The following is a 12,661-nucleotide window of genomic DNA, read 5'->3' on the forward strand; positions in this document are numbered from 1 at the left end:
GCAATGGTGACGGGCAGGTAGCACAGGTTCAATCTTTAGTGGTGGGCTTTTCCCCCTTTTCGCAACGGCTCGTTTCGCTTCAGCCATTTCTGCGCCTGCTGTGCAGCCTGCTCAATAAACTCGCAACAGCATGCGTACGTACAACGAATGGGCGGCATAATACATTCAAAAAGAGAATCAGTTTAGGAGTGCCAACAGCTCTGCAATAAGGCTTTTCGCGTTATATTTGTGAGTAATTCCAAGAAAAAGAGTAGCTTTTTTTTGTTTGTAGCCGTGACCTTGCAAACCGAGCCAAAGGACAAGTTCGGGTAAGAAAAACACACTTTACAAAGAAAAACATTCGAAAACCAAGGGAGAAAAGCATAAGCAAAAGACTCATGCTGTGGACCATTCCTTCGTTGATGTGGATTTGGTCCTTAGGATCTTTTGAGTGAAGGTTAGAACACCAACAAAAATAAAAGAGAAGACAGAATAATGATGGAATGCATCTACATGGTTATGAAGCCCACGCAAACGCCGTGTACTAGCGCCGACACCATCAGCCACCACTAATTCTTGGAGGTGGGGAAAAAGGTGTCGGGGTCACCACCGATACGGTTGTTTGTGTCGAGCGACGCGATCACTTGCAGGTCCTCCGGCGACAGCTCAAAGTCGAACACGTCGAAGTTTTCACGAATGCGTTCCTCGTGGCTCGACTTTGGAATGACAATCACACCAAGCTGGAGGAACCACCGAATGATCACCTGCGACGCAGCCTTCTTGTGCTTCTCCGCCACCTCGATAAGGCGCGGCTCGGTAAGCAACTTGCCCTTGCCTAGCGGACGCCACCCGGTGACGGCGATGTTGTGCTCGACGCAGAACTTGCGCACGGTGCTCTGCTGGAACAGCGGGTGCATCTCGACCTGGTTCACCATCGGTGGCACCTTGCAGTTCGCCAGCAAGTCCTCGAGGTGGTGCGGCTCAAAGTTCGACACACCAATCGCGCGCACCTTCTTCTCCGCGTAGAGCTTCTCCAACGCACGCCACGTCTCGATGTACGTGCGGTTCTGGCCTGGCCAGTGTATCAAATACAGGTCGATGTAGTCGACGCCGAGTGCCGCGCGGCTCTGCTCAAACGCAGCGAGCGCGTTGTCGTAGCCGTGGTCGTCGTTCCACAGCTTTGTCGTCACGAAGAGCTCCGAGCGAGGAACGCCGCATGCGCGGATGCCCTCGCCGACACTCTTCTCGTTCTTGTAGAAGCTCGCTGTGTCGATGTGCCGGTATCCTGCGGCAACAGCCCACTTGACGTTCTGAACCGTTTCGTTGTCGTCCTTCGCCCCCCACGTGCCGATGCCAATTTGTGGCACCTGCACGCCGTTGCTCAAGGTCAGCAAAGGGCACTGGGAAGCCATGACCGTGGGAGAGAAAGGATTTGCAGCAAAAACGCTACGAACCAGTAAAGAGGGCTGAAAGCGGTCAGGCGGGTCGTGTGCAAATGGGGTGCGTTACGCAAACTAAAAACAATCAAAACGATACCTCGGTGTGATTCCTATCGAATCAGGGTTCCACAATCAAAGGGAAGGGAATAAAGAGAGAGGAAGTACAGAGCACACATCCTACGCCGCATGCGACGCTGTAGGAGTTCAAACCACAAAAAAAAAAGTCGGGTCGAACGCACCCGATTATTCGCCTAGCATAATCAGCATTTCCCTCTTCACAGCTACGGAGAAGAGAAGAGCAAAGCAGTTGAAGAGGCGCCACTGCGCCACGTTTCTCACTTGTTTTGTTTTATGTACGTCTACCTTTTGTCGTTGGTGTTGATCGTCCGATAGTCAGAGTTTACATGCGAAGACTATTACAAATCCTACGATTCGAAAGAACAAAAGGGGTTTGTACGAACGTCTCGTTCTGCACATTCCCAAAAATGGAAATTCAAAACTCTCAATGATTAAAATAGGAAAACATCGTATTGTACATCTGCTCCTCTTTCGCAGCTTCCAGCTTTAGTGGGGAAAGACCTGGCGTTCTTCTCAGCATGGACGCATGTGCCTCCTGGAAAAAAAGACAGTTTTTCACATTATTTGGACAAAGACGTGCGCCTCGGCAGAAGGAGTTTTTCTAGCGAAACAAAGTGCTTCCCACCAGACGCGGACGCTCGAAACTGCGGCTGAAACCCGCTGTCTACGTAAAGCAAAGACGGGCACATCTGCGCCAGATCAACGAAGTATGACAGCACTTCGTTCTCTTTTCCTGCCATTCCGCGAGCCCACAGCGAGAGGTATTGCAAATTTTTCGCAGCCTCTGCTAAGTGGGTTGTCCACGCCGCCAGCGTTTCCGCGGTGGGTGCCTCCACGTCACACAACATAAGCGACGTCAGCCGCTCCGTCACTGGAAGCGGAATCACCGGTGACGGCGCCGCCCCGACGAACGGCTCCGTCAAGCCTACCCCGCCACAACTCAGCCTCCGCATCGTAGTGGGGAGGTGCTCTAGCGCAGCTGCGACGCCGGCGGAGCCCAACAAAGGAGTGTCATCTAGCGAGAGCTCTTCGAGAAGGGTAAAGTGCTGCAACAGCGAGCCCAGCGCTGCGCCGCCTGCCTCGCCGGCGAGCTCATTTCGCGCAAGCTGCAGCACACGCACCGTGGGATGATGCGCACCGGAGCCTTGCCGGAGCGCCTCCGACCACAGCTGCAGGTGCGACGCTTGCAGCCCGACGTGGGAGAGGGAAAGGGAGCTGAGCTGGCCGCACGCCGCCGCCAGTGCCGCTGTTTCCTCGGACCACAGGCAGAGAGCAACGGAGTTGTGGCTCATGTGCAGATGACGCAGCGCACTCCCAGGCTGCGCAGCCGCCATCCAAAGAGCGTACAGGTAAGAATGGGCATGCTGCTTCAGCGAGTGAGCTTCATCAACCCCGAACTGGTTGCCTTCTAATCCGAGGGTGACGAGAACAGGATTGTCACGAAGAGCGGTGGCCAAGGCGCGAACGTGATCTGGGCCAAGCTGGCAATACCCCAAGTCAAGCGTGCGGAGTGATTTGTTCACGCCGAGCATTTCGACAAAGCGGACGAAACTTGCGGACACTGCACTGGCTGCATCGCGATGTCCAGCGACAGACTTCGCCGTGACACCACCCCCTATAGGATTGTGGCGCAAGCACAGCGATTCCAGCACCGTGTTTGTTCTCAACACATCTGCCAGCGCCTCCAGTCCCTTCCGCCCGATTTGGCAGCTGCCCAGGTCTAAAAGTGAAATGGAGCGCATGCCTTTCTTTACAGACTCCACCATCACTTGGGGAAGACCCTCTGCCACCCACTCCTCCCAAGCTTTCTTCTCTTCTGCTAGCAACTCGTCGGCATCGTCGTCGTTGGGTGCGGCATCATCGGCGCCTCCTCCACTGCGGCGACCGTTTTCCACATTCGTGAGCACCACGGGCGGAGCCTCCTTCGCGTACTCGTCCTCTTCATCCGCATCGGCAACTTCACTCATGGCAGTTTCGTCGTGAAGTGCGCCGATCTTAGAAAACTCGTTCTCTGCCGTTTGCCGAAGCACTCGCCATGCCACGGCCTCTTCCACGCTGATATTTGCACGGCTGGCGCCAAAGTCAGCTCCCAGGGTGTCACGTTTCGCATCCGCCGCCTCCTGTCGCTCCTGCGTCTCGTCCTCGGAGAGGGGCACGTCCTCCCGCAGCACAAGCGCGATGTGTTTCGCTCCGGCGTCACCCAAACAGTTGCCGCGCAACAGCAGCTCTTGCAGATGCGACCAGCCGCTCCGTCGTGAGCAGTACAACTCCTTCGCTTTTTGCTTTTCCTCGACATAGCATTTTGTAATGGTAACGCTGTTGCCGGTGACGACTTCAAGTGCTGCGAAAAGGTACTCTTCCATCAGAGTGCGACGCTCGCGAGTCTCGAGCTGCACGAGTTGCTTCATTTGGCGCTGCAGCTGCTTCAGCCGCTGGCGCTCAGCCCGAAGTCGCTCGCGTGCGAGTGTCCTTCGGCTTTTCCGCGAAGAGACTTTGCGATTTCCATTCGGTTGGCCTTCGTCCTTGTCCTCGTTCTCCTCCTCGTCTTCGTCTTCGTATTCGTCTTCATCTTCGTCCTCCGCGTCCTCATCCTCCTCGTCTTCCTCTGAATTGTCGTCGGCGTCGTCGTCATTTTCAGAAGCATCGTCGCTTGACACTTGCGAAGGAGACAGGTTTTCATCATCGTCACCGTCTGCCTCCGCCTCTTCCTCCCCACCCTCGCCTTCGGAGTCCTCTTCATCATTCTTCCTTTTTGCACCCGTGAATTGAGCCCGATCCAAGCGCTCGCTAAGGTCCGACGGGTCGAAGACATCAGCGGTTTCGTTCATGTCCTGCGGCAGCATCTGGGTGTCGGATTCAGTCAACGCACTCATCAGGCCTGACACGCCATCCGCATCCAGATTTGTGTACGACAAGTCCAGCGTGGTCAGAAACTTGTTCAGTTTCAAGTAGGTGCTCAACGACGAGAGAACGGTTTCGCGCTCGGCGTCCGTGGAAGCGCAACCGATGCCACTACGCTCCAAACTGAGGTATTTCACCTCATGGTCTTTCAGAGCCTCCATCAACGCAGCCATGTCGTCATGCAACACACAGTTCACCAACGACAGAGCCTCTAGACTTAATGCGCTCCGCGCAAAATCGGCCAGCGCACTTGGCCCGTCGCCGGCGGATGCGTCGCATATAGTCAGCTGCTGTACGCGCTTGAGAAACAACTTGCTGCACACCAAGCCGCTGAAAACCTCAACCATCGAATTTGCGCGGTTAATCGACGGAAGGCCTATCAGGCCAGTAAGCTCATCAGCTGCTATCGCGCTGGGCCTCCTCGTGCTTCGACGGGCAAGCAGGGAAAGGAGTTCAGTGATACTGTCGGCTGGAATAGCAAGTTGCGAAGGAAGCGTTGGGAGGTTTGGCAGTTCGCGCATGTTCAGGCAAACTGCAGCGTCAACCGGCACTGGACGGCTGCTGAACTGCAATGCCGACAGCTTTGACGAACTAGGCCAATGAAGGCGGTTAGCATTTGAAGCAACCACGGCCGCATCAAATCTGTGGAAATGCCGCTGAAACGAGAAGGCAAGGGAGTCCGAAATAGCTCTAGCAGAAGCATCGCTGTTAGCAGCGACAGCAGCGTTCCGCTTTGCCGATGTTTTCTCGGTCAGGAGCTGGCCATACGATTCCGCCGGAAAGTACGTGTTTCCAAAAAGAACGGAACCGTTATCCCGTTGCGGTCCCAAGGACGGACACCACGTTCGTTCGGCCATTAGAGACGATAAAAGGGAAAGCAGTAACGCGTAGCGAAGTGAAGAGCCGCTCGAATATACAGGCACGTCCACAGCGACTGAGAAGCGGATAATTTTGGTAGTCTAACGCCCGATAATGGCCTGCACACTCTGACGTAAACAAAGAGAAAAAGAGCAAATTATTATACTTTTAATTAGAAGGCAAAAAAGTTTTTGTTTTTTGATTGAGAAACAGGATGTTGGACATAAAAACAGAAGTAGCATATTAAAGGAGATTCATAGGCATTGTGATACGCATTGGCAGCCAATTGACATCTTGATAGTTTGTCGAGCAACCGCGTATTCCCTCAACGTCAGTTGGTAGGAAACTTCAAAGGGCCAGCAATAAAGAAAACAGAAGAGTTTCTGAAATGCATTGGAAACCATAAATATATAAAAGCATTCTTCACGCTGAAAACGACGAAGAATAAGCACACGCACAGAAGAAAAAAAAAGTGAATGCAACAACAGCCCTGTGGGAAACCGTGACAAAATGGGGAAAAAGGGATCACCTTTTCAACAATTGCTCTACCTCACGAGAAGAGTCTTTCATTCAACGAAGAGGGTGCCGAGCTCATTCCTCTCGTCCACGTTTACGGTGTTTTTTCAGATGCGAGCGCAGAAAGGCAGACTGCATTTGTGCGTCGCCTTCGCTATCCAGCACTAGCCGTACATAAAATGACTTTTGACCGCAGAAAGGGCATTCAATATCAAGCTGAGAGTCATTGTCGCTCCACTTTGGCAACGTTGAGCTGCAAACAACATGACCGCAACCCCAAAAACCAACAAACGTGTGCATCCCAGAAGAAGTGGCAAAGCCAGTTACAGGACAGCAAACTGTGTCAGAATCACCGGTATCGTTTGACACTTCCCGCACATCGCTCAACTTTTTGATATTCAGTATTTGCGATTTTTCTGTTGCTCCGCTCGCTGCTGCCTCCTTTTGTCTCCGCAAGTAGTCCACCACGCTCTGTTTGGAGAACACATTGCCCTCTGCATCAAACGCAACAGGAAACTCTAAGGAGCCAAGTGAGAGTGCACAGTGACGCCAGCGTTCCACATTACGCGCCTTTGCTGTCTGTTTCTCTTTCAAGTCGGTTGCCTCCAGTTCTGCGGCCTCTGCGGCCGTCACGTAAACTCTTGACTTCTGCAGAAGTGAACGCTTGTTTGCCAGAGCCTGACCGTCACCTCCCATGATCTCTGTAAGTGATTGGCAATGTGGCCCGTAAATGTAGCACGGTGATTGCAACAGTGAAAATAAAAGTCTATGAGGATCAACATAAAAAGAGCAAAGAGAGCGCAGAAAAAAAAGGGGGAATACGTGAAACATCCTAATGTGATTCATCTGTTTCCTTTCGAGCTCATACACCATTAATAACGCAAGGGTAATATGCTTTCCGAGGTGCGGTTTCAGCGGCTTGTTGTGGGTGGGCCACTGCCATTTCCCGAGATCTAACGTTCAAATACAAGTCTCATTTAAAGTCGGAATAAGAGTTGCCACCAGAAAACACCATCAATAAAACGTGTTACAAAACACTCACAACGTTCGTATTTTCACAACAGCCGACTCTGCACACAGCTCTCTCGGTTTCGCAGTTCCTTCTTATCATTATTCATTACTGTAATTGTTTTGTTTTTACCACAACAAGCGAAAAACATCAGAAGCAGTTGAGGTGGGGAACCAAAAATCTACTTTACATTGAGAATAGCACAATCATTGTTTACGGGAGAAAAATCGTAGTAAATGTACAGTTGTGGAGTAGACCCATCCGTGTTTTCCTCATTTCTGAATATTTCGGAGAGCGGCTGCTGCAGATCTCGGAGTATTGTGCCCGGTTCCACTTTCGATTTCCACAATTTTAAGCTGTCAACAGTTCCACCATGCTCTCTTTTGATGTGATCTGCAACGGCATACAGTTGCGCACTAAGAGCATACTCCTTTGTGCTATCAAAGACAGGCACACCCACCATTTTGGTTGTAATAGAGACTTTCATTTGAAATTGCGACTTTGTGAGTATTCACAGAAAATTTCGGGGTTTTCAAGGAAGTAATTGAGGTGCGCTGTAAAGTCAGGTAAAACAGCTACGAGCTGCCAAAATAAACAAAAATAACGAGGAAAGAGGGAGATGAATAGGGAAGTAGATGAGGATAATTATCGACGATTACAACTAACAGCTTCAGCCATCTTACATCGATAAAGTGGAAGATAAAACTACGGAAAACTAAGAATTGTCGTACCATAGGATTTAGAAGGCTAAAGCAACAGCTTTCCTTTTAAAGAACGAGTACCAATATTTCTTCCACTGTTGAGTCTTCTATTACAAAAAGAGCTTGTACTATTCTTGGTCGGTGACGGCAGTGTAAAGATTCCGATATTTAGACGTCTGTTGGGAAAGCAACAAAATCAAATACTGTACACCCAAAATAATGAGAATTGTTTAGAACAAAAAAAAAAGGAGGAGCTGAGAAAAAAAAAAGTACTAGCACAAAAATGCTCAAAAAGGGGTTCCATCACACTATTGTCGAGTGCGTTTTCGCATGCAGAGTTTGGAAAATAGCCACCTCATTTTCAAAACAACCAAGTTGTTACCTCGCATTTTCTAAACGCTCAAGCCGCTCTTCTATACCGTCAAGCCGTCGCATAATTCGAAGCTCAAGATCTTCCATCAGCTTTGACAGCTGCACCGGCGTAGCAGTCGCGGATGGTTGTTGCGGTTCCTGCGGCTGAAGAGGCTGACGGGTGCTACTGCTACTGGAGTCGATGGAGCTTGCACTGGACAGACGCGTAGGCAACGCATCCGATGAGGAATGAAATTCGCGCTCCGATAAATTAGATCTGTTTAACGGAACGGGCTCAGGCACAACAACAGGGTCCCATACTGTTCTTAACAGAATTAAATAATTCAGTTCCCCACGATACACGGAGAGGCGCCACCGCTCGTGGTTTCCCCGCTTTTGGCACTCCTCAGTACAGTACAACGTCGTGCGGTGATACTTTTTCCCTTCATGTATCAACACTTTGCCGCTTCCTAGCGTACCCACCCACGTGTGTCCTAAAAACGGGGTGTCAGCAGGGGCAATACCCTCGGCTCTCGTGATGTACGCCATTCCGTTCCAGCAGTCTGTTGGGTGTTGAGCAAAAAGGCCCATGAAGCACTTCTGCAGCTCTACGTTTGGTGTCTCGAGGTTTTGCAAAAGCGTCAATAAATCACGGTCGCCAATTAGTGTTGATCCTCCAGCCCAATACGGCGTATCGCAGTCAGTATTTCCCTCTTCTGGCCTTACCTTCTTCGGAAATTGGCAGCGCTTTCCAGAGTAGTGCATCACAGAATCGCCTTCGCTGGAAAAGACAGAATTCATGCTTTTCATTGCAGATTCGTCCTCCGGCTCAGGACCGTATTTTCCTACCAGAATTGCAAACAGTTGCTCTTCCTCACCTCGGCATTCTGAGAGAAGTTTCTCTACGTTGCACAGCTTTTGCGGATTGTACTTTTCGTAGAATTTGTAAAGACGCTTGTAATAACTCCGTCGAATGCCTTCGTCTGCTGTGCTGCCCCCATCCTGCGCCGCATAACCCGAATTGCTTTCACGAGATTCCCATCCGGGTTCGCTAAGGTGTGAAAAACGCTGCGAGGTCGCTGTGTGACGCTCGTGAAACGTTGACTCAGGATGGAACGACACCGTTTTATTAGAGGGTCGAGCCTGTGGCGCCGGCGCCAGCGGAGAACTTCCCGATGCACTCATGGAGCTACAAATGGAAATAAATAAGGAAAACGGAAGCAAAACTACTGTCGGCGCAAAAAGAGGAGATCTCTCTTTTGAATGTGTGCAATAACATTATCAAGAAATATACAGAGGAAAAAAGAAAGGGGAAAAAGACTTTTTTGCAACGAAAACATTTCATCACGCCCGCCGACGTGCCGCTGCCAAACTGTCTTAGAAGTCATTTTTGTTTAAGCGCTGAACGCACCTTCGGCTTTCAGTCATAACTTCTCTTTCTGGTAGCTATTGTGGTCCAATAACAGCTTATTGCGGCTGTCTATACACAACGCAACAACTTGATTTAGGCAACGAGAAAAAATGTGTATTCATAGATTTTGTGGACCAGCACTCTGACGCAAACTCACCATACAATTCAATAAAACCGTTGATGTCACGAGCATCAAGCAAGGCGTCGAATACACAAAAAAAAATGCTGTACCCTCAATTCAAACTGGGTAAAAGAACGAATTTGTGAAGTCTTGATCCGAAACAAGAACCATAAAAAAAAAGAAAAAAAGAAAAGGAACAGTAAAGAAGCAGGCGGTGAGACGGGGGCTTTCTTTTCACACCTTAGTCACAGTCCCTGCGTTTCTGCTACTATGCCATTGCATATTGGTTGCCGAAAGTAGGAACACAATCGCCCCCCCCCCCCTTCCTCCCCACCACCTTCTTCCTTCCAGTCGCCGCCGTTTGTCCATGTTGCATTTACGAAGCAATGTATCACAAAACGCCGGATTGAAACCATGAGGTGACTAACTTTCGCTACGCGGCTTTTGGCAGAGATGCGCATGTTCGGAATAGTTTTCGTTGCTGCGTTACGAAAAAGAAAACTGTTCTGTAGTTGCCTAGCAACCTGCCATGTGTAAGGGTGGAGAAAATTTATTCTTTGCTTGTTGCTATACGACGACTCATGCCTGAGATTTCTTGCGTTCCTTTGCGGTGTCACAGAATGTATCTGCGCAATTAAATTATGGCACTGGAAAAGAAGAAAAAAAGTACGACTTTTTTTCAGTTTCCGTGAGTTCACAGAAAAACAAAAAGAAAAATCTATGCTAAAATACTACAGCTGACACGGCCCAAGGCTTATCTGTCCATTACTCGTTACGTCGCTTCTTCACGTCTCTGTCTCTTATTTGCTATTAACACCTCGACTCACATAGTGTAATCTTGCTGCATTATCGTTGTGACAAACGTTTGCCGCAAATTCTGTTTTTTTTTCTTTCTTTCACTACAGACTTATACAGTAGGGTTCTCATTGGACGTTGTCTGCATGTGATTCATCGGGGGTGAAGCCTTCGTTCTCTTGCTAAAAGGTTTTCCTTTGAGTTGGCTAAGGGACGGGAAAAAGTAAATCTTGTGCAATGGCCGACAAGTACCAACAGCTGATGAAGCTGATTGTGATCGGTGACAGCGGGACGGGAAAGTCTTGCTTGCTTCACCGCTTTATCGAGGATACCTTCTCCGAGGATCAGACTCAAACGATTGGCATCGAATACGGCGCCAAGATCGTGGACCTTGGTGGCGCAAAGGTGAAGCTACAGATTTGGGACACAGCCGGTCAGGAGCGCTATAAGTCCGTTACGCGCAGCTATTATCGAGGTGCGATGGGCTGCCTTATTGTGTACGATGTGACGAATAGAAGCTCTTATGAAAGCGTTCCTCAGTGGTTAAACGACGTTAGGCAGCTGGCCGGAAACGACGTTGTGGTGATGTTGATCGGGAACAAATGTGATCTGGTCAAAGCCAACCATAGTCGCGCGGTCCAGCACAATGAAGCCTCTCTATACGCCCAACAAAACGGACTTCTCCACTTTGAAACTTCAGCTGCAACTGGTGAGTTTGTTACAGAGGCATTTTTGAAAGTGGCGAAAACTGCTGTGTCGGCCGCCATTGTGGCCGACCCACAGGATGGCGTGCAGCTTGAACAGAACTCCGAAACAAACAGCTCCTTCCTTCCGTCTTGCTCGTGTTAGTCTGAGCATATATACAGAAGCACGTACTCTGCTACTGGCGCGTGGAAATAGTATTTTTCTCTTGCTTCTTTTATTGTTATTGAATAGCTCCTCTCGATTTTCGCCTCCTGTGCTTTTTTTTTCTTCCTATACATCTGTTATAGGCTTTTACGTTCTCGGTTATTCAACGCCGTGTAAGTTTTTCTTCCGTTTGTGAACGTTTCTTATACTTTGTTTTCCCTGTTCTTTGTTCAATCCTGTCTGGTTCTGCAATTTGTAGTCGCGAGGTTAAGCGACAGAAAAAACTGACCAAAAACGTTCCGAAAACTTGAACTATTCAGAATCCCTTTGAATGAAGCTGCTTATCGCCCTGTGTCTTTTTAAAGTCTTTTTCTCACCTCCTGCTGTTCTTTCGTGCAAAGCAGAAATTATGAGACATCGTATTGCATCAGCTTATCTTTTTCTGACATGAATAGGTTTCCCACATCCTTTTTTCACTGCCCCTTGTTCCCAACGCCGTACTCTTTGCTTTCTTCGATGTAAACATAATGCACATCTAAATCTCGCGTGGTTAGCGAAGCCCAAGATCGCGAAGCGACACATTTGTGTTACTAGTGTTAAGTGGAAATCGCATTAGCTGTTTGCGGCAGCGCAATTCATAGCTATCCGTAATTTGAGGTTCTACCTGTAGCACTGATGCCGTCAAAAGCTGCGAACGGGCGGCCGTATCCGGCGCGTGATACGCGGAAGGCGCCTGTAGAGAAGCTCGTGGAGCGTGTTTTTATCAAAAAGCCAAGAATACTGAGCTTCTCACACAGGTCAGCGGGAAGTTTGCGCCATCCTTACGCTCAACTCGTCTACGAAGCTTCTTTAGGTGCGACTGCGCGCGGGGATCGTCTGACCTACATATTGGAAGCTTTCCTTGACGCGAAAAAAGAGAAGACCCACTGGCAGCGTGTAGAGCGGATATTCGACTCAAAGCTCGGTGACGAGCACATGGAAAAAATGAAGTTGGATCTTTTGTTTTCTCCCGAGCTCCTCCAGTGCCTTGAAGTTTTGTGGTCGCGTGTTGGCGGGGTCAGTGGCGGTTTTATGACAGAGGACGCGTACAGACAATTTCAGCAGCAGCTGTATTTTATGCTTTTGGACATCAACGATATAGGTCTCGTTCCGGCAACGATGCAGTTTATCCAGGAAGACATACACACCGATTGCAAAAGCGAGGCGGGCTTGGATTTTGCCGGCTTTGCAACGTCCATCTTGGAACTTGCGGACAACTGGACACCCACTAGATGTATACCCGACTACGTTGCGTTTGTGCGTAAGATTACGGAGGCTTTTACTCCGGAGGCGAAACAAACCATAGAATTCACCAACGAGGACGACTTCCGCTTGAATCAGGACACTTTTTTCATTGGCGGCGTGATAAAGCCTGTACAGGTGAACGGTGAAACAATTTATCGCCGAACAACAATTTAATTTGCAATGAAACCGTCCTCATCGTCCCCCCAAAAAGATGGAAGCCTTTTCTGCTGCTTTTGACGAATTATTTCTGCTTTGTTCCCATTTCAACAGCGATTAAAAAAAAAAAGACGATGTGTTATTAAACTTTTTTCGTTGAATGTGTGAGTGTCCTGTTTGGGGACTGACGTCACAAGTTGCTTTGTTTCTCGA

The 12,661-nt window shown here is 49.3% G+C and overlaps 7 protein-coding genes across 9 annotated transcripts; 2 read left to right on the forward strand and 5 right to left on the reverse strand.

The window, feature by feature from the left end:
• Positions 1-548: 548 nt before the first annotated feature.
• ABB37_01080 (putative mitochondrial prostaglandin f synthase) lies at positions 549-1,529 on the reverse strand (the record flags this gene model as incomplete). The annotated part of the gene is made up of 1 exon (XM_015797462.1): positions 549-1,529. Exon 1 carries the CDS (start codon positions 1,389-1,391, stop codon positions 549-551), a length of 843 nt encoding a protein of 280 aa, XP_015662982.1. The 5' UTR covers positions 1,392-1,529.
• A 527-nt stretch (positions 1,530-2,056) lies between these two features.
• ABB37_01081 (hypothetical protein) lies at positions 2,057-5,421 on the reverse strand (the record flags this gene model as incomplete). The annotated part of the gene is made up of 1 exon (XM_015797463.1): positions 2,057-5,421. Exon 1 carries the CDS (start codon positions 5,252-5,254, stop codon positions 2,057-2,059), a length of 3,198 nt encoding a protein of 1,065 aa, XP_015662983.1. The 5' UTR covers positions 5,255-5,421.
• A 425-nt stretch (positions 5,422-5,846) lies between these two features.
• ABB37_01082 (hypothetical protein) lies at positions 5,847-6,538 on the reverse strand (the record flags this gene model as incomplete). Its single annotated transcript, XM_015797464.1, has 1 exon — positions 5,847-6,538. The coding sequence occupies exon 1, from the start codon at positions 6,465-6,467 to the stop codon at positions 5,847-5,849; it is 621 nt and encodes a 206-aa protein (XP_015662984.1). The 5' UTR covers positions 6,468-6,538.
• A 423-nt stretch (positions 6,539-6,961) lies between these two features.
• Positions 6,962-7,363, reverse strand: ABB37_01083 (hypothetical protein; the record flags this gene model as incomplete). 2 transcript variants are annotated; one of them, XM_015797466.1, is made up of 1 exon in its annotated part: positions 6,962-7,363. In XM_015797466.1, exon 1 carries the CDS (start codon positions 7,265-7,267, stop codon positions 6,962-6,964), a length of 306 nt encoding a protein of 101 aa, XP_015662986.1. In that variant the 5' UTR covers positions 7,268-7,363. The 2 variants fall into 2 exon arrangements, with proteins under 2 accessions (XP_015662986.1, XP_015662985.1); XM_015797465.1 differs by having other exon boundaries at positions 6,962-7,356.
• A 496-nt stretch (positions 7,364-7,859) lies between these two features.
• On the reverse strand, positions 7,860-9,017 carry ABB37_01084 (hypothetical protein; the record flags this gene model as incomplete). Its single annotated transcript, XM_015797467.1, has 1 exon — positions 7,860-9,017. One exon carries the CDS (start codon positions 9,015-9,017, stop codon positions 7,860-7,862), a length of 1,158 nt encoding a protein of 385 aa, XP_015662987.1.
• Positions 9,018-10,193: 1,176 nt separating this feature from the next.
• On the forward strand, positions 10,194-11,008 carry ABB37_01085 (putative mitochondrial ras-related rab-4; the record flags this gene model as incomplete). Its single annotated transcript, XM_015797468.1, has 1 exon — positions 10,194-11,008. The coding sequence occupies exon 1, from the start codon at positions 10,397-10,399 to the stop codon at positions 11,006-11,008; it is 612 nt and encodes a 203-aa protein (XP_015662988.1). The 5' UTR covers positions 10,194-10,396.
• A 552-nt stretch (positions 11,009-11,560) lies between these two features.
• On the forward strand, positions 11,561-12,466 carry ABB37_01086 (putative mitochondrial hypothetical protein; the record flags this gene model as incomplete). Of its 2 annotated transcripts, none has more annotated exons than XM_015797469.1 (1): positions 11,561-12,466. In XM_015797469.1, the coding sequence occupies exon 1, from the start codon at positions 11,684-11,686 to the stop codon at positions 12,464-12,466; it is 783 nt and encodes a 260-aa protein (XP_015662989.1). In that variant the 5' UTR covers positions 11,561-11,683. The 2 variants fall into 2 exon arrangements, with proteins under 2 accessions (XP_015662989.1, XP_015662990.1); XM_015797470.1 differs by having other exon boundaries at positions 11,566-12,466.
• Positions 12,467-12,661: the final 195 nt, after the last annotated feature.

The sequence above is a fragment of the Leptomonas pyrrhocoris genome (assembly GCF_001293395.1).
Source record: "Leptomonas pyrrhocoris isolate H10 chromosome Unknown, whole genome shotgun sequence".
NCBI classification, from domain to species: Eukaryota; Euglenozoa; class Kinetoplastea; order Trypanosomatida; family Trypanosomatidae; genus Leptomonas; species Leptomonas pyrrhocoris.